At 35.5% G+C, this 20314-nt stretch overlaps 1 protein-coding gene across 1 annotated transcript in view; it reads right to left on the bottom strand.

Annotated features, from left to right (window-relative positions):
* The window catches only part of SNTG1 (syntrophin, gamma 1), a 461475-nt gene that overhangs the window by 83617 nt on the left and 357544 nt on the right, over positions 1-20314 (bottom strand). Inside the window, exons 13-14 of the mRNA XM_006860086.1 lie at positions 11954-12106; positions 5892-5984 (exon numbers count right to left, since the gene is read on the bottom strand). Of these exons, the coding sequence (XP_006860148.1) occupies positions 5892-5984; positions 11954-12106 (246 nt within the window). The remainder of the gene's footprint in view (positions 1-5891; positions 5985-11953; positions 12107-20314) is intronic.

Raw genomic sequence — 20314 nt, 5'->3', positions numbered from 1 at the left:
ACACTGAAGCACTCAGGAATATATAACCATTCAAACAACTAAAGGGTATATCCTGCAAGGCTGTTCCCCCATCCCCACCCCCGGGCAGGGGCACACAGCTCCTGTCCCTCCTTGAGTCTAGAGTCCCCAGCCACTCCATCTCTCCACATCATCATCTCTGCCTCCATCTCTGGTGGCTCCGCTTCTCTGGATAGGGTCCTGCACTCCACTGTTCTCCTTTGATGGTCCCAGGGTCCTCTGCTCCTGGACTGAAAGATCAACCACTCCCCTCCTTCTGTTGCAAAATCTACCTTTACATTTGCAACATTCACAATCAGAATCACTTTTGACATATATGTTTTTCTTGTTCCATTCCTGTCTTTTAAATAATTTTTGCTTTCTTCCTGCATGATGCTCTTGATGTCATCCCATAACTCGTCTGGTCTTGGGTTATTAGTGTCTAATGCATCAAATCTGTTCTTGAGATAATCTCTAAATTCAGGTGTGATATGTTCAAGGTCATATTTTGGCAATCCTGCCTTGTTTTAATTTTCTTTAGCTGTATCCTGAACTTACATATGAGCAGCTGATGGGTCAGTTTCACAGCCAGCCCCTGATCTAGCTTTGGGTGATGATATTGAGTTTTTCCATGATCTCTTACAAGAGATGTCAATTTGATTCCTATGTATTCCATCTGGTGAGACCCATGTGTGTCATCACCTTTTAAATTGTTTAAAAGTGATATTTACAATGAATAAGTCACTGGTCTAGCAAAATTCTATCACGTGATCTCTAGTATTATTTCTATTACCTAGGCTGTATTTCCTAACTACTGACCCAACCTCTGTATTTCAAATATCAATAATTATCAATACATATTGACTTCATGTTTGATCAATTTTAGAATGAACAATTTTGTTGTTGTTAGGTTTCATCCATTCAGCTCCAACTAATGGTGACCCTATTCCTAACAGAATGAAACAGTGCTCTGTGTTTCTCACAGATTTTACATTTGAGGCCATTGATGCTGCCACTGTGCTAATCCATCTTGTTTTGGGTCTCCCTCTTTTTCTTTTACCATCCATTTTACCAAGCATGTTGTCCCTTTTCAGGGACTGGTCCTCCTGATACTATGTCTGAAATATGGAGATGAAATAACATTGTCTGATATGGTGCTGGAAAATGAGAGTACACATAAATCATTACTTAATAAAATTCATATCGCCACTCTGACTTCTAAGGAACATTCTGTCTGCACTTGTTCTGGCAAATCATGGCATATTTAATACTCTTCTTCAATTTCATTATCATGGCTTTAGTGGTTGGTGTGTAAATTTAATAACATTGGAGATTACTCCTGTTCCTTTCAGGTGTCCAGATATTATCCAATCGTGGACAGCACTGTATTTCAAGATCGACCTTGAAATGTTCTTTTTGATGATGAACACTGTGCCATCCCTCTTAAATTTGTCGTTTTGGCACAGTAAACCACATGATTGTTAGATTCAAATTGGTCAATTTCAGCTCAGCTCACTAATGCCTAGGGTATCGATGTTTATGACTTCCATTTCATTTTTGACTAAAGATTTTCATATGTTCATATGTATTCCATGTTCTAATTATTAATGTATGTTTGCAGCTGTTCTCTCATTTTGACTCGTCCCCCATCAGCAAATGAAGTTACTGAAATCTTTACTCTGTCCTCTTATTATCATTAGCTCTACTTTGAAGAGGCAAACCTTCCCCAGTCATAGTTTGAGTGTCTTACAACCTGAGGTACTCATCTTCTGGCACTATATCTGACAATGTTCTGCTGCTCTTCATAATGTTATCGTTTTCCAGCATTTTATCATACAATGCCATGCTGCTTTTCATAAAGTTTTCTGTGTCTAAGCATTGAGAAGTTATCTGCCTCTTCTTTTTCCTACTCTGTCTTAATCTGGAAGGTCTGCTGAAGGTGACCCTGCTAGTATTTAAAATACTGGTGAAATAGCTACAGCAATAATAGCAATACAGTGTAGCAAACTGACAGACTAGTGGTAGAGGTTACTGATAGGGTCAAATAAGAAACCTATTCTATATGTGAGTTTAAAGGCAACTATGCCACATACATTTCATTCTTTAAGCTTCCTCCTTCTATGGAATATACATGTGATTAAGTAATTACTTATTTGTAGTCTCTTGGTTTGAAGCTTAGCTCTCTCAAAAAAGCAACTGTTACCTTTGTTTCAAAGAGGGTACTAGAGAATAATATATTCAGTACCCCTACTTCACTCCACAGTAAAATAAGGATTCATTTTACTGGGTAGGTTATTAAAGAAATTAAAAAATCTTTCTAAGTTTTGTATACTGTACAGGCCTCTGGATTAGTAGAAGGTACTAATGGAATTGTTCAAAATGAATCATAAATATCAGATTGTGACTTCTCCCTGCATTGCTAGACCAACCTCAGGTACCATACTTTAACCTAAATCATAAAGGTATTTTTCTAGGATGAAATAAATCTTTCTTTAGCATATTTGCCAAAATGCCTTCCAGTCCAACATATAGAGCCCTTTAGGTACTTAATAAGGAGCTTTGGTAGCATAGTGGTTACAAGTTAGGCTGCTAACCCAAGGTCAGCAGTTCAAAACTACCATCTGTTCTGCGGGAGAAAGATGGGGCTTTCTGCTCCCGTAAAGATGTACAGGAAATCTTATACAGGTCACTATGAATCAGAACCAATTCCAGAGTACATAACCACTAACTACCAGATATTTAATAAATTCCCCAGTATAAGCTATGAAATTACTAGCTTGCCTAAAGGAAAATAACAGATATAAGCAACTTTCCATTACTAGATTCTAATACTAAGGATGAAACAGTTGTCCATTTGTAATAATTATTTAACAGAAAATTGGTTTGAGTAAGTCATTCAAGCCATTCCCTTCTCACATAATTATAAACAGAAATAACTTGATCTGTGCTAATTATGGGTATGTACGTGATGAACTTTATGCCTCGTTATTACCATGCTTAAGATATAGGAATCCCTATAAATGTCCACTCTTATCATTAAAGTCTTGGTGTAGCACTGCACGTTAATGTGCTGTACTGCAAGGTCGATTTGAACTGCAAGGTTGGTGCTTCAAGCTCACCAGCTGCTCCTCAGATACCCTATACAGGGTTGCTATGAGTCAAAACTATCTCAAAGGCACTTAATAACAACAACAACAATACTGAAAGTCTATACTCCCCTGGTGTGACACTGTAGGATAAGCATTGAACTGCTAAGTATTTGGCAGTTCAAACCTAGCAGCTGTTCTCAGAAACCTTATACACGGTCACTCTGTGTCAGAAAAAACTTGATAGCACATAACAACAACCGTAATCTTTTAAGGAGCTCTGGTAGCACAGTGGTTATGAGTCAGGCTGCTAACCTCAGGAAAGCAGGTAGAAATTACCAGCTGTTCCATGGGAGAAACCGACTCCATGACACACAACCACACTGTACTAGTAATTTAACGATCTTGATCCATAAAAAAAGAGAGACTTTATGCCACAGCATAATCCAATACCCAAAACCCTGGAATACAATGAATATTCCTGTGAGTATATCTACCCAACTGTGCTATTTCTCATTATCGTTAGAACTGAAGATGATGCGACTTTGTCTCACGTACGTTGCACATGTCATCAGGAGGGAACAGTTCCTGTAGAAGGACGTTTTGCTTGGTAAAATAGAGGGTCAGTAAAAATCAGGACGTTCCTCAAGGAGGTGAATTGACACAGTGGCTATAACAATGGATCTAAACCTAGCAACAATTTTGAGGAGTGCAGGACGGGGCAGTGTTTCATTCCATTTATATAAGATATTGTATGTCAGATATGTCAGATATAACTCAATGATACCTAACAACAGAAGACAATATGGTATGCCGCACCTTAGAAAAATCAATTTGTGATTTATTTGCTACAATGACTTAAATCGCTAATGATATTGCAGATGAAATGTTAGCCCAATAGAAGTCTTTAAAATCTCTTGCTAAAGTTGCACTTGATAATAGGAGGGTTCTTATTTCCTTCTAGCCCAACAAAAAAGATGTACGCCATTGTTAATACCTCATGCAGCACCTGGACAAATTCAGGAAAAATACAATAAGACATTAGAAAAAAATTCACCAGCTAGCTACTTGATTGCATTCAATGACTTCTATGTCTGCCTCTAACCTTTTTTATTAGTTAGCTGCCCAATGATATTAGTTTCTGGTTGCATTCTACCCTACGAGTTGGTTGTCTTCAAAATCTAGTGCTGCTATTAGCAGAAATACCACAGGTGGGTGCCTTTAACATAAAGAAGTTTACTCTCTCATAATTCAGGAGGCCAGAGTCCAAGTTCAATGTGTTAGCTCTAGGATATGGCTTTATACCTTTGTTAATTTAGGAGAAAGTTCCTTGTCTCCATTCAGTATCTGAAGGCCCTGCATTCCTTGGAGATCTCCATGTGTCTTGGCACCAGTTTTCCCATGGGTCTAGTAGTGTCTTACTTTGAATGTTATTATAATTTTTGTAGTAGTTGTTTTTTTTTACTAATAGCTGTATGAAATGACTGCCTGTCATTTATGTAAGAAATGAGTTCCTAAAGAAAAATGACCTCACATCTCGCATTAGCCTTTTGAGTGTTAAGATGTTCCTCCATCTGTGGCCTTACTCTATACATACCCCAACTGGAAGATCACAGAAGCAAAGTGCTTGAGCATGGTGAAAAGACTGATGAAAGATTCCATTTATGATAAGAGAAATTCAATGAGAATTCCATGTATAACAAAACAGTTTTACTATGGTTTCAAGAAGTCCCGACAGATTCATGATCCAAAAGGTAGAATGTGAAAGAGCACTCTAAAACTGAGGCGTATGCATAAATGAAATGACTGAAACAGATTTGAATTAGACTCCATTTTGTCCTACGTCCTTTTTCTACTTTTTGGACGTGTCCCATGACCACACTCTTGACTAAGGTGACTTGTTCTATAGCATTCTGAGGTGGTCCATTGAGAACACTATCAGAAACAGAAGGAACCAGCTGAAGAATGCAGGAAACTGGGACTAAATTTGAGGACTGTGGTAAATAGAAATTCTTGATAAGTGAGTGGTAAGAGACCATGTTGAATGTCAATCAAGCAAATTTACCACTATACTCCTCCTAATTATTTGCAAAATCTTGCAAAAATTGAATATAAACGACATATGTTTATGCTCCAAGTCTACAACACCATTTTAAACTTTCATTTTGTCGCTTCTCAATTTGTAAATCTTGGAATCTGAATAAAAGTCTTGTTTTATTTGATAGAAACTTTGTTTCAGATTTAATACTCTGAATTCCTCCAACATGTAATTCTAACATTATCTATAAAAATTAGAATGCACAATTTTCCTGCTTTGATCTTGTAGATGCAGTAAAATCATAAAGGAAATTTGTTTTGTCAGAAGAAATTTTTTCCTCATTAAAGTTTTCCATAACCATTAGGAAAACCAGTATGTATACTTAGTTTAATTTTGTGATAATACTTTATTATAATGTATTTTTATAGCAATTTAACCTTTTGTTTTCTGTAAAGTCAAAGTATTTACATTCTATAAATCAATTAAAGAATTCACATTCTATTAATGACTCTTGGTGTGGCATTGTTGAATAAGCACTAGGCTTCAATGCTACCCTCAAGGTTGGTGGTTCACACCTACCAGCCAATCTTAGAAACCCTATCAGAGTCACTATGAGTTGGAATTGACTCTATAGCACTTAACAACAACAATGAATATAAGGCATTTAAAATTGACACTTGAAAACCAATTAAGATGCTACAAGGAGTTATTAGAAGAAAGTTTAACCAGCCTTAAGTTGAATGTCTACAGCATTTTCATAGAGCCTTTACCTTTGTTGCAGCATCAAAGCAGATAAATCCTGTGCTGAAGTCAATAGTGAGTCCCATTAGATGACTTTCTAACACACACGCATATGTCTTGCACTGGACAGAACAGAAAATACTGTTACTTTAAGTGTGACCGATCCACAATAAATAACAATAGCCAACATTTCTCAAGAACTGCAGGACAGTTTCTGCAAAATGTACTGTATGTAATACATAATTTAATTCTAAAGTTTATATTTTATTATATAAGGAAAATACAGTAATTACAGGATTTTTAATTTTGGTTACTAATACATAGGACCCAGTTTCCACCCTATTATATCTGGATCATGTCTTTCCATTGTACTAATATTTTCCTTTCCTATGTTTGCATCAAATCACTGTGGATTATATAAGAAATGATTATTAAATATAGACAAAAGCATGCTAAGTTGTTATATCCTGTAGATAAATATCACCACACTAAATAAGACGAGGATTATTAAAGATAAAGGTCATACTCAAATTCCTAGCATATGATGTTAAGACATATTTTGTTACCTAGTCATTTCATGCATTTTATTAAAAGAAAAACTATTAGGCACATAAACAAAGAATTAGTAATCAAGAAAAAGAAGAGTTTCCATATGTTATTCCATGCAGTACAAGCTACTTCCCAAAGACATTTACCATTTGCTTCTTTATTCGTGTAAACCTACTGGTGTGCTGTAGGATTAGCACTAGACTTCAAACCACAAAGTCACCATTTCAAAGCCAACAGCTACTCCTCAGAAACCCTGTATAGGGTCACTCTGAGTGGGAACTGATTCAACGGCACTAAACAACAACGTGGGATCTTTGAAGTCCTGGTGAGGTACTGTAAGATAAGCTGGTAGGTTTGAACCACCAAACTTTTAGACTGCTAACTACAAGGTTGGTGGTTGAAACCTATCAGCTGTTCCTTGAAAACCCTATACAAAATTGCTATGAGTCAGAATTGGCTTGATCGATAGCACGTAATAACAACAAATGGAGATCTTTAAAAATTGATAATGAAATATTTTTCTTTAAAAACTGAGACCAGATTATTGCTTGATGTTTTTTCAAAATGAGACCAGTTTATATATAGTTTTACTTTTACAAATATATTTAGGAGAATAATAAGTGTAAATACTTAATTAAAAAATAACTGGCTATTATATTGCTCTTGCTGTTATGTGTCATTGAGTCATATGAAATTTGTGTATGCATGAGAAAGAGTCTCTATCACAATCAGATTTCAATACCAATTCTTGCATAGTATTTATGATTATAATACAGTATACAAAAGTAAATTGATCTCATACTGCCTAAAATCAATGCTAAATATATTAAAGTGACTTTCACCAAAAGCTTTATACATGTATTCAAGTTAATTTGAAAAAGAAAAGGAAAATTGCCCTACAAAATCATCATTTTGCAGTTAAATTTTATAAAAAAAGAAGTTAAGATAACATATTTCATGTTCTCCAAAGTTTATTTTAGACATAATTGCATTCATTTAATAAATAGACATCTTATATGTTTACATTCATACATTACTTTATGAAAATTATAGTAATGAATGTTCAAATAATATCATGTCCATCTACTATAGACTGAATTGTTTATTTTCAAATGCATTATAGATCAGAAAACAATATAAAAGGAGTTAAAGGAATAGACTAGGAATTAGAAAATTACATTATGCAGCAGCAATGAAAATCAGTTAAAGTAACTTTATTAATTAATTTATTAGTTATATTAGTTAAAACATTAATTCTCTTTTTTCTAACTATTGGACATATATTCTTCTTTTTATTCTGTTTTCTTACCAACTTCCATGATAATGAAAATATCAAGATAAAAGAAAAATACATAAAGTTTTTCATGTATTCACATTTCAAGTTTGGAAATAAAACTACAAAAGTGTTTAGTCACTGATTACTAATTACTTATGCAGTAAATAAAGGTATATTTAAAAACTAAGAATCGATCAATAGCTAAAAAGGCATTATATGATTTGATACGCTATCATCACAGATTCACAGATAAATATAGACTCCAAAACAGTTAGATAATATGAAATTCAGATTCTAAGAACATATTAAAATACAGAGAAATAATATTATCTCATTTTTAACTCTTTGCAAAATATTAGGGAATTGATTAAATTTTTAATTGGGACCAAAATTTAAAAATTGCCATGCAGCTGATTCAAATTAAAGTGAACTATTCTAATGAAAATTATATATATATATATATATATATATATATATATATATATATATATATATATATAGAGAGAGAGAGAGAGAGAGAGAGAGAGAGAGAGAGAGAGAGAGAGCGCCCTGGTTGTGTAGTAGATTACATATTGGGCTGCTAACCACAAGGTCAGCAGTTCGAGTCCATCAGGTGCTCCATGGGAGAAAGATAAGGCTTTCTGCTCCAATAAAGATTTACAGCTTTGGAAACTCTATACAGGGTTGATATGAAGGCACACCACTATCACCACCACCAAATGTATACACATAATAATATAAATAACAAAAACTGAACTTTCATTCAATTAAATTAATGTGCTAAACTGATTTTAGATGTTAACATTTAGAATAAAATAATATTTAGTGTTTCCATCTTTCCACTTTTGATAATACAATATCAATTTTACTGAATTCAGATGTTTATATAGCTAAAATATTGAAATTATGTTTCTCAGCCATTTGAACATGTCTAGACATACAAAGGTAGGTCAGAGCTAATAGAAAAGCCCAGTTGAGAAATGAAGCAGTTGACATTTAAGTCTCCTTGTGCCCTCCTTCCCTGACTTTCATATGATACTCATGCACCTTCACATGGGGACCAGAGAGGTTTCGTGTCAGAAAAGAAAAATATTAGCTAATGTACTAGATACATTTAACATGTTGACAAACCTATTATAAGCAAACATTCTGGCATATACCATGTTACATCATCATAATTCTGTTCTTGAAATTAAGAGTTCATGTGTCTATTTAGGTCTTGGCTTTATGAATCCAAGTGCATGAAGCAAATGCACCATTTTTATTCAGTGTGGCCAAAGGTTAGAGGTCAGAACTGTATTTGAAAGGCCTGTTTCAGGCCAAGGCCCTGAAACTTATAAAGTATGAGGTTTGTATCAAGTGCATTCTAAAAATGACTTCACACTTAAGAAATACATTTTAATAATTAGTTATTAAATATCTGGGCAAAATACACAGAAATTCAGCTAATATAAGAACAGATAAAATAATTCTAAATAACCTAAAATTTGTGGACAAACAAAAATTATGCTGGTATTCAAAATTGGGCAGAGGAAAGAGTTTGCGCAGGGTGTTGTGAAAGGATTCATGGTAAGCAGTTGTCAGGACAGACTGGAAATCAGGAAATTTTTCAAGGATGATGTAACTTTTGAAAAACACTTTAAATACTGTTTATCGTTTTTCAAAGGGTAGGGATGAAGAGAAGGCTTCTTAGAAAAAGTAGGAGAGTCAAAGAAGGGAGGCATTCAGGTCGCAACCAGGGGGTCATGTTGAGAGAACAGGAAATAGTATAACCAACAGTAAGTTTAAAACAGGCATTTTCTATATTAGATGTGGTGTTGTGGGATAAAGCGCTGGACCACAAGGTCAGTTTGAACCAAAAGGTAGGCGGTTCAAACTCAGCAGCCACTCCTTGGAAACACTCTGCAGTTTCTCCATAAGTCAGAACCAACTGGACAGCAACAAAAACATAGTTAAAATCAGAAATACATTTTTGGTGAATGGTAGGATATAGCCCAGAAAAATCAAATTGTGAAGATACTAAATTGTGTTCAGAACTGTGTTGCTATTCATTTAATAACAATAAAAGGCACGTTTAAAGGTATTGCTACAAAACCACAGAAACTTTTATTGAACAAAAGTATCAAAACGCAAAGCTATTCTTTCTCAGCATATCTTCCATCTAGGTCTATATACTTCTGAAGATAGTATTTCCATATTTCTACCCATTTCCGAGTCCTGGTGTGGTACTGTGGGTTAATGCGTTGGACTGCAAGGTCAGTTTGAACTGCAAGGTCGGTGGTTCAAACTCACCAGCCACTCCCCGGAAACCCTATACAAGGTCCTTGTGAGTTGGAACTGCCTCAGCCTCGATGGCACTTAACAACAACTTAGACTACCTCAAAATGAACAGCAGTGTTGGTATTCTCAAGGAACTCAAACTGTATTCCTTTTCAGTGTTTTTTTAGTTGAGAACAAAGAGAAGCCTTAAGGGGCAAGATGAGGGTTGTAGGGTGCATGGGCTAAGTTTTTCCAACAAAATTCTCCTAACAGTTTTGGTACTCTCAAAGTATGATCAGGTGTATGGTAGTAATAGCAAATATATACATTTTACAAAACTTTTGTGGCCTCTTTCACATCTTTGCAGTTTTCTATTTTCTTAAAATTGTTTTCTTTGTACTTTGGGCATGTTGTCAGGAGGGCCAGTGCCTGGAGGAGGACAGCATGCTTGGAGAATTGGAGAGTCAGTGTAAAAGAAGAAGGCTCTCAGTGAATGGACACAGCGACAACTGCGAAGATAGCACTGCACTGAGCAGTGTTTCATTCTTTTGTGCGTAGGTTAGCTCTGAGTCAAAACTGACTCGATGGCACCTAACAATAACAAAACTTCTTCCTAATAAGCCCTATGATCATTCTGTGCCCATCCAGAAAATCAAGATTACCCCTTTGGAATCCCAAACAACAATCTCCATTACTTTCTGACTTGACCTCTCTGTCTTAAATTTAACTGGCCTAGTAGATTCTCTTGGAAATCACAGTTTTGACTGAACATATTTTAAGGCTGGAGAAAGAGATCATGTTTGGTAAGGTGGAGGGTCAGAGAAAAAGAGGAAAACTCCCAATGAGATAGATTGGCTAAGTGGCAGCATCAATGGACTCAAGCATGGTAACAGTAGTGAGATTGGTCCAGGATCGGGCAGTGTTTTGTTCTGCTGTGCATAAGGTTGCTATGAGTCGGCACTAACTCGATGGCACCCAACAACAACAACAACAACAAGGAGCTCTGGTAGCATAGTGGTTATGAATCAGGTTACTAATCTCACAGTCAGCAGTTCTAAACTACCAGCTGTTCCATAGGAGAAACATGAGGTTTTCTTCTCCTGTAAAGATTTACAGCCTTGGAAACCCTGTAAAGGGTCACTATGAGTTGGAACCGACTCCAAAGCACATAACAACAATAACAATCAGATTAAGGAGTGCTGGTGTGGTGCTGTGGGTTAATGCTCCAGACTGCAAAGCCATTTGAAGTATAAGGTTGGCAGTTCAAGCTCACCAGCTGCTCCTTGGAAACCCTATACAGGGTCGCTATGAGTTGGAACTGACTCGATGTCACTTAACAACAACAACAATCAGATTAAGGAGTCCTGGTGTGGCGCTGTGGGCTAATGCATCAGATTGCAAAGTCATTTGAACTGCAAGGTCGGTGGTTCAAGCTCACCAGCTGTTCCTTGGAAAGCCTATACAGGGTTGCTATGGGTCAGAATCAACTTGACGGCACTTAACAACAACAACAATTAGATTAAAGGAGCTCTGGTAGCATAATGTTATGAGTTGAGCTGCTAATTTCAAGGACAGCAGTTTGAAACTACCAGTGGCTCCATGGTACAAAGATGAGATTTTCTGCTCCTGTAAAGATTTACAGCCTCAGAAACCCTATACAGGGTCGCTATGAGTTGTAACCGACTCCATGGCACATAACCACCACCACCACCAATCAGACTAAGACAAGTGTATTGCTAAGAGTATCTGTCTTCCAGTCAAAAACTAAACCCACTAAATTTCAGAGACATGTTTAAACAAGTTTCATTTGGAACAAACTAGTATGTTAATGAACTGGAACCCTTGTAGCAATATATTTTGAACTAACTCTCATACTAATTATTGAATGTATCTGAGGAGGTCAAAACCAAGATAACTTGCTTTACATCCATTTGAATTTAAATTAGAACTCTGTGGAGGTGGTCATTATCTCTGGGGTATAAATCCTAAAACTGCACAGACTCTCACCTGTATCCTCTCCACTTCAAGGAAGGTTGCAGTTTGGAAGGCTCGCTCCCACTGTGTGAGGTCACAGTCGAGCTCCACGGAAAAGTAGAGGTCCTCTCCAGACTCAGATTGCACGGTGAAACAGCATTTTCTCTGGTCCAGCAGGTCACTGTCCTGAGAAAAGCCTGGAATTACAGTCTGGCATACTCATACTGTGTGGCACTTTGGGAAAAAGCACTGGCCTGCAAGATTGGTTTGAACCACAAGGTCAGCTGTTCAAACTCACTGATTGCTTCTTGGAAACCCTATACAAGATCGCTATGAGTTGGAACTGACTCAATGGCACTTAACAGCAGCAATCATACTCATACTTTTAGCTCAGCACACTGTCAATCCACATGGATAGGTTCATGACAGAGATGCCATTCTCAAAGATAGGACTCTGTGACATCACTAAGCAATTTTACAAATGGCTAAGGAGCTCTACTGACACAGTACGCTACATGTTGTACTTCTAACTGAAAAGTCAGCAGTTAGAATCCACCAGCTACTTCATCAGAGAAAGATGTGACTTTCTTTTCTGGTAAAGACTTACAGCCTCGGAAACCCACCACAGGATGGCTATGACTTGGAACCCACTAAATGGCAAACAACCAACACCACCACCAAGTTAACTAAAAATCCAAGACTCAAAGTCCATAGCTAACACATTTCTCCTGTGTATTCACATTAAAACATGTCAATAAAAGTGAAGTTCACTTTTTACTCACAAGGTTACTACCAAATCATTTAACATAAAAGACTCAGTTTTTGTATCCTCTCTTCTTTAAACAGTTGTCATGGTGACAAAATTAAATAATGCATATGACTGTGCTTGCAAATTTCAAAGAATATGTTTGTTTGTTTAACTCAGTGGAGTTTTCAAACCCTGAAGGGATCATCAAAATATTCTTTAACATTAGAAATGAAAAGAAAAAAAAAGAAGAAGAAAAACCCTCTGACTTATATAAGGCAATTTTATAAGTTTTTCAAATACATATTTGCCTAGCTTTGTAACTCTAGTTCTTTGAGTCAAAAAGACTTTGACATTGGCAATTTCTTGGCCTTACCATAAGTTTTCAACTAAAGTGCACACAAAACTACATGTGCACACTTTTCAGTGACATTAAAACATGAAAAAAATACCACCAAGAATTGATTAACCACACACAATATGTCAAGTATAGTCTTTGAAATATATATCTGTTGTAAAGAAAACTGTCAAAAGTTAATCACTGTTTTCTTCAATCATTTTCTTATGAAAGATATATAAATGCTTCCTCATAAAACACAAGAATGTTAGAAGCAGTTTCCCACTTTGGCAAGTACTTTAAAAATGGTAATTATTTTATGAATCCAACCTACTTTTCTTATTCCCTACTTATATATTTAAAAAGACATTTACTCCCAGTGTTGTGGAATATATCTATGTGGCTTTCTGTCACGAGATGCTCAGAAGGTCAAAAGGAGGACTCACTCCTTTCTAGTTATGGATGTTCCTATTCTATCTTACAGGGAAAAATATATAACATTTATGTGAATTCAGCCCACTGATAAGCAGACTGTAAGGTATTTTTAGTAATTTGGAGCTTATAACATCCAGGGAGAGTGAAAAAGATATGTTTAATAAATAATCATACATTGAAATCTGCCACTATATACTATTATAAGTGTCATTAAGAAAAGTTAGGTGTGGTATTATATGAAGATACTTTGAGAAGTCAGTGAAATTAATTTTTAGGAACTGTATTTGAACCAGTAGACTGAAAGGAGAGTGGAATATGAAGGTTATAGTGGAGGGAAATGTGTTCCTTCCAGATAGAAGGAAAACGGCAATTAGTGTGAGTTTTGTGTACTCATAAATGCCAAGGACAGTCAGAGAATATTGTGAAAGGAGGTTGCATAAATAGTGAGGGTTTCCAGTCAAGCTAAGGTTTTGGATGTTAACATTAAGTATAAAACTGAAAGGTCAGCATGAGCGGCTCCTTGGAAACCCTATGCAGGGTCACTATGTGTCAGAACTAACTGGACAACACTGAACAACAGCATAATAGAAAACTCACTTATCAAACATTTGAGTAAGTATTTGTTCCATTTATATTGAAAACATTTCAAATTCATATTAACCTTTCAAATTGATAACATTGACACAAAAATTTACCACTAAAGAATTTCCAGAAACTTCACTAATTATTTGGTTTATTAAATTGGTCTTAACTTTCCTGGTAATAAAAATGTTAATAAATTTCATTATTAACCATAAAATTTCAGTATTTTCCCTCCTCATTAACTGCATGTTGAAATAGAACCTTAAAATGATCTTCATTTAATATTTTCTGTTCTCTATTTAATTTTACTCTTTTGCTCTTTTTAAACTCTATTACCTTCGTCTATATCTAAGTTTCGTTCTGCTGTGCATAAGGTTGCTATGAGAAGGTACCCACTCGATGGCACCTAACAACAACAAAACAACAATATCTAAGTCATGGTAGTTTTAGTCACTTCATATGCAGGTGAAAGTTAAATAATGTATAAGGAAGACCAGACAAGAATTGATGCATATGAATTGTGGTATTGGTGAAGAACACTGAATATTGAAAGTATATTTTATTCCCAGAAGAGCAAACAAATTTGTCTCAGAAAGAGTACAACCAGAATGTCCCTTAAAAATAAGGAAGGTGAGACTTCATCTCTTGCTCTTTGGACATATTATCATATGTCCCTGGAGATGGGATCGGTCCCTGGAGATGGGATTGGTCCCTGGAGAAGAATATTATATTTGCAAAAGTAGAGGGTCAGGGAAAAAGAGGAAGTCCTCCAACAAGATAAATTGACACCGTTGCAGCCTCAAGAGGCTCACACATAACAACAATTGTGAGGATGGAGCAGGACTGGACAGTGTTTCATTCTATTGTGCTATAATTTGGAACCAACTCCACAGCATCAAACAACAAGGGCAACAAGTGTGTTATCTAAGCTTTGAAGAGGATTCTTTGATTGAATCAACAAATACCATTTCAAAATCCATGACTACTGGTAGTCATTTGTCATTCTTATTTTGAAGACTCATCTCATCAGTACATTGCTTCACACCACAAATTGCTATGGTCATCTGGGCCTTCCGATCTCACATCTTAGGAAGGGAGACAGGTAAAAATAATAGAATTCACTGTAACTGAACTGAGTTAATGCAAAGGAAATGATATGAGGAGCAATAATTCATCCTGAGAGAGAATGGGAAGGAGCAAGTTTTACTCCACAAAGAAATGGTAGTATCTTGAAGGACATAGGATCACAAATAAGATTAATCTCAAATGTGTTGGGAAGTAAACCAGGCCTAATAAGTGACTCCAAACCTGGAAGGGCCTGGTAAGAACTCTATACAAAATCCCTACTACTTGAATCATAGGAAGATGTAAGTCAGAGCGAAACATGGCCAACTTTGTCTTATAGATGGGAGACTAGAAGAGAAAAGGAAAAGAACCTGTAAACAATGCTGTAAGCAGGATTAGTTGTTAGAAGTCTATGAAAATTGACCCAAGCATTGCAAAGATTTCAAAACAGCCATTCAAAATCACTACCACTGGACTCCCTGACTCCCTTTGTACCATAGTGATAGTACTGTCAGTGCCAGTTCAAAAGATCATGGTCCCCTTTCTTCTCTGCAATTATAATTGTCAAGTTATATAAGCAGTGATGGAGCTCTGGTAGCATAGTGGTTACGAATCGGGCTGCAAACCTTAAGGTCAGCAGTTTGAAACTACCAGCCACTCCGTGGGAGAAAGATGAGGATTTCTGCTCCCGTAAAGATTTACAGCCTTGGAAACCCTGTACAAGGTCGCTTTGGGTCGGAACCAACTCGACAGCACTTAACAACAACAACAACAACATATGAGAAATGATATATTTTTCTAATTGAATGATATATATAATGTTATTTATAAATAATGATTTTGCTGGAAATTTTAATAGCATATTTGAGTATGGATGAATGTATAAGGCCCTGTTGATGCAGTGGATTGATTGTTGGACTGTTGACCCAAGGGAGAAAAATGAAGCTGTCTACTCCAGTATAGATTTACAGTCTCAGAAACCCTATGAAGCTCTGCTCTGACCCATAAGGTTGGAATCAACATGATGGCAGTGGGAATGAGATATAAGTATATCCACATAGGTATAAATGAGAATGTAATATATTTATACATTCATGAATACATATGTTAAAAGGAGCAAACAAACATTTTCCCTCTCCTTACTTCCCATTCTCTCAGATGTGCTAAAGAACACAAGCTTAATCATTAGAATGTTCCCTAAGTTTAGGCCTCATTGTCCACATTTGAGGACATTGTTGTTGTTGTTAAGTGCCATCGAGTCGGGTCCGACCCATAGCGACCCTGTACAGGGTTTCCGAGGGTGTAAATCTTTACGGGAGTAGAAAGCCTCATCTTTCTCCCGCAGAGCGGCTGGTAGTTTCGAACCGCTGACCTTAAGGTTCGCAGCCCGATTCGTAACCACTACGCTATGGTAGGTAAAATAGAGGGTCAGCAAAAAGAGAGGACCTTCAATAAGATGGATTGACACTGTGGCTACAACAATGGGCTCAAACAGAGCAATGATTATGCTGATAGTGTAGGACCAGACAGTGTTTAGTTCTGTTGTACACAGGCATAGGATCACTGTGAGCTATAGTTGATGTCATCAATAATAACAGTTTTAGGTAGGTTGCTGATGCTAATAATAGCTCCTTAATTAATCTGGAAAATTCAAATAATAAATCAGTCAAATAATAATGATTAAATGAGATAGTGTATACTAATTTCTTAACATAGTTTCTAGCATAGAGTTTTATTAATATTAGATATTTCTACTTCCAGATTTGGTACTACAGGAACTCCATCTAGGATTGAGTGATACCATTTAATTAATTATCTATGATGTGAGGTCCATGGCTGGCAGGAGATCACAGAATTTTCTCCTCTCTGGGTCTGGCTTTTTTATTAATTTTATTTTTTATCTCTTGCATTGATTCTGTTTGTTTATTCTGTCTGCCTCACATTTATCTTACTTGTTTTCTCTCCTTTCTATTTCCCCTTTCATTTTTTTTTCATTTTTTATCTTGCTTCTCTTTCTAACTGTTGCTGCTTCTTTCTTTCTTTGTATTTATTTACTTTGCGTTTTATCCCTCATTGTTGTTCTTGTTGTTGTTACTACTCTCTGGTCTCTTTCACTTGCTGTACTCATTCTTCTCCCTAATTGTGTTTAAGTCTTAAGTCTTTTTCCTTTCCTTATTTTTTCTCTTTTTTATCATTTTATCTTCCTCTATCTCTTTTTTTTCTTTGGCTTTTGGTTTCTTTTTCTAGATGTTCCTTGTTTCTTCTTCCTTTTTTTTCTTTTTCATTAATTAGTTTCTTTTTTTACTGTTGTTTGCTGGTTTGTCTTTGTTTCATTTTCTCTTGTGTATATGTTTTCTCTTTTTATCTCACCTAACAGGAGGCAGTAACAGCATCCACACAGCCCAAAAGCAACTGCACCTTCTATAACACCCCCAACTGAGCAAGAGCCAATACCAGCTACTATATACCAGATTAATGACAATAATCAACTGAACTGCAGGAACAGTGAACAGAGAAGAGGGCACAGGCTCATCCCCTGGTCACACTCACCAGGAAGCAGATAGTGAGTGCCTATGAATACCAACATACAATAATCAACTCAATACAAATACAACATCACAGTGTCTTGAAGGCAGCAGAAAACTTCTTTTCACACAGAGTGTCTCAAACAAGTGACCAAGAGGAAGAGCTAGAAAACATTTTTGAGGGAAAAAATGCATTGCAACTACATGAAAAATAATTCAAGAAAATGATATTTATGTATCTCCAAATGATTAACAAAATGTTCAGGGAAAACAAGTAAGGATCCAGGAAAGCATTACAGGAATGATCAAGCAAAGTAGTTTAGGATTGGGGACAATAAAAAACATGCTAATAGAAATCCAGAAGACTAACATTAAGATTTCAGAAATGGACAATACACTGAAAGAGAAAAGGAGTAGATATGAATCAATGAAGCATGGATAGCGAGCTTGAAGATAAATCTCTCAATACTAGTAAGCTAGAAGAACAATCAGGAAAAAAAGTATTTAAAAATCTGAAGACAGCCTAAAAGATTCATGAAGGACAACATAAAGATGAATAACTTAAAGGTGATGAGAATTCCAGAACAGGAAGAGACAAAGAGAAGCACAGAAAAGGTACTCAAAGAACTGTTGGAAGAAAATTTCCCTAATATCATGAAAGACAAGATGATAACCCATACAAGAAGCTGAATGAACTCTGAATAAAATAGACCCCAAAGGAAAAGCACAAAGCCATGTCATAATCAAATTCTCCAAAATCAAAGGCAAGGTAAAAATTCTGCAAGCAGCTAGGGAAAAGCAAAAAGTTACCTACAAAGGAGAACCAGTAAGATTAAACTCTGACTTTTCAGTAGAAACCATGCAAGCAAGAAGGCAATGGGGAGACATATGCACAACTCTGAAAGAAAAAAAAATGGCCAACCAAGAATCATGTACCCAGAAAAAAACTGTTCCTCAAATATGACAAAGTTAGAGCATGTTCAGATAATCAGAAATTAAAGGAGTTTGTAAAAACCAGAGCAAATTCACAAAAACAAAACAAAAACTAAAGGAAGTCAGAACAAATAACAGCAGAAAGTAACTGGAGATTGACATACTTGGAACTAGCACCCAGAATTCAATCCAGATATAATCAAAACAACTACAAATCAAAATGAGTGAAGAATATAGTTACAGAATTCCAAATGCAAGGAAGTCAAATTGATTTCAAGATAAAACATATTATTTTAAAATGGGGAAGATATTAATTAATTATAGGATAACCTCAAAGAAAGTAATATACCTTCATACCAAACAAAATGGAAAAAACCATGAAGATTTTGTAAACATTAAAATAAAATTATTAAAGGAATTGACAAGAAAATGCACAAGCAAAATTAGTTCAACAACAAAAAATATGTAGAACAATGCAACTAGCAACACCACAAAACCAAACAAAAAATAGCAAAATGACTGTAATCAGTTCATACCTATTGATAATTACACTGACGGTCAATGGATTAAATGCATCATTCAAGAGACAGAGAGTAGCAGAATTGATAAGAAAACAAGATCCTTCAATGTGCCGACTAGCAGAGATACACTTTACACACAATATACAAATAGATGAAAAATCAAAGGATGGAAGAAAATATATCAAGCTAAAGGCAATCAAAATGAGCAGGAGTAGCAATATTAACTTCTGATAAAATAGACTTTGTGGCAAAAACCATCATAAGAGGACATTATCTCATGAGTAAAACGTCCATTGAACAAGAGCTCATAACTATAAATATATATATATTCCCCCAATTAAAAAGCCTCAAAATACATAAATCAAACTCTAATAGAATTGAATAAAGAAAAATACAACTCTATAATAATAGTAAGGTATTTTAATATACTACCTTCAATAAAGGACAAAACAATTAGAAAGAAACTCAAAAAAGACACTGAAGGACTCAGCAATACAATCAATCAAGTTGACCTCATAGATTTATACAGAGCATTCAACCCAACAACAGCACAAAACCAATTATTTTCCAGTGCACATGGAACACTCTTCAGAACAGACTATATATTAAGCCACAAAGCAAGTCTCAATAAGTTTTAAAACATCAAAATACTACCAAGCATGTTTTCAGATCTCAGTACTATAAAATAAGAAATCAATAATAGGATGGTCAAAGTAGTAAAATCAAATACATAGAAATTGAATAGCACCCCATTAAAAATCTGCTGGGTAATAGAAACAATAAAAAATAAAACTATCCCTTGAAGATAATGAGAATGAAAATACAACATAACCAAAACCTTTAGGACACAGCAAAAGCAGTGCTTACAAGGAAACTTAAAGAAATCAATACACACATCCAAAAAGAGAAAGAACCAATATCAGTATATTAACAAAACATTTCCAGCAATTAGAAAAGGAGCAGCAAAGTAAGTCTACAGTCATGAGAAGAAAAGGAATAATAAAGATTAGAGGAAAACTAAATGAATTAGAAAACAGAAAAAACAATAGAAAAAAATCAATAAAACAAGAAGTTTGTTCTTTGAGAGGACTAATAAACTGGACAAACCTTTGATAAATCTAAGAAATGAAAAGAAGGAGAATATGAAAATAACACTTATAAGAAAAATATGGGTGACATTACAACAGAACTGATGGAGATTAAAAGGATTTCAAAATACTATGAAGAATTGTACTTCAATAAGTTTAGAAA

Source organism: Chrysochloris asiatica, unplaced genomic scaffold (genome assembly GCF_000296735.1).
Source record: "Chrysochloris asiatica unplaced genomic scaffold, ChrAsi1.0 scaffold00036, whole genome shotgun sequence".
NCBI lineage: Eukaryota > Metazoa > Chordata > Mammalia > Afrosoricida > Chrysochloridae > Chrysochloris > Chrysochloris asiatica.
The sequence above is the reverse complement of the archived record's forward strand: the minus strand, read 5'-3'. Positions and strand labels throughout refer to the sequence as shown.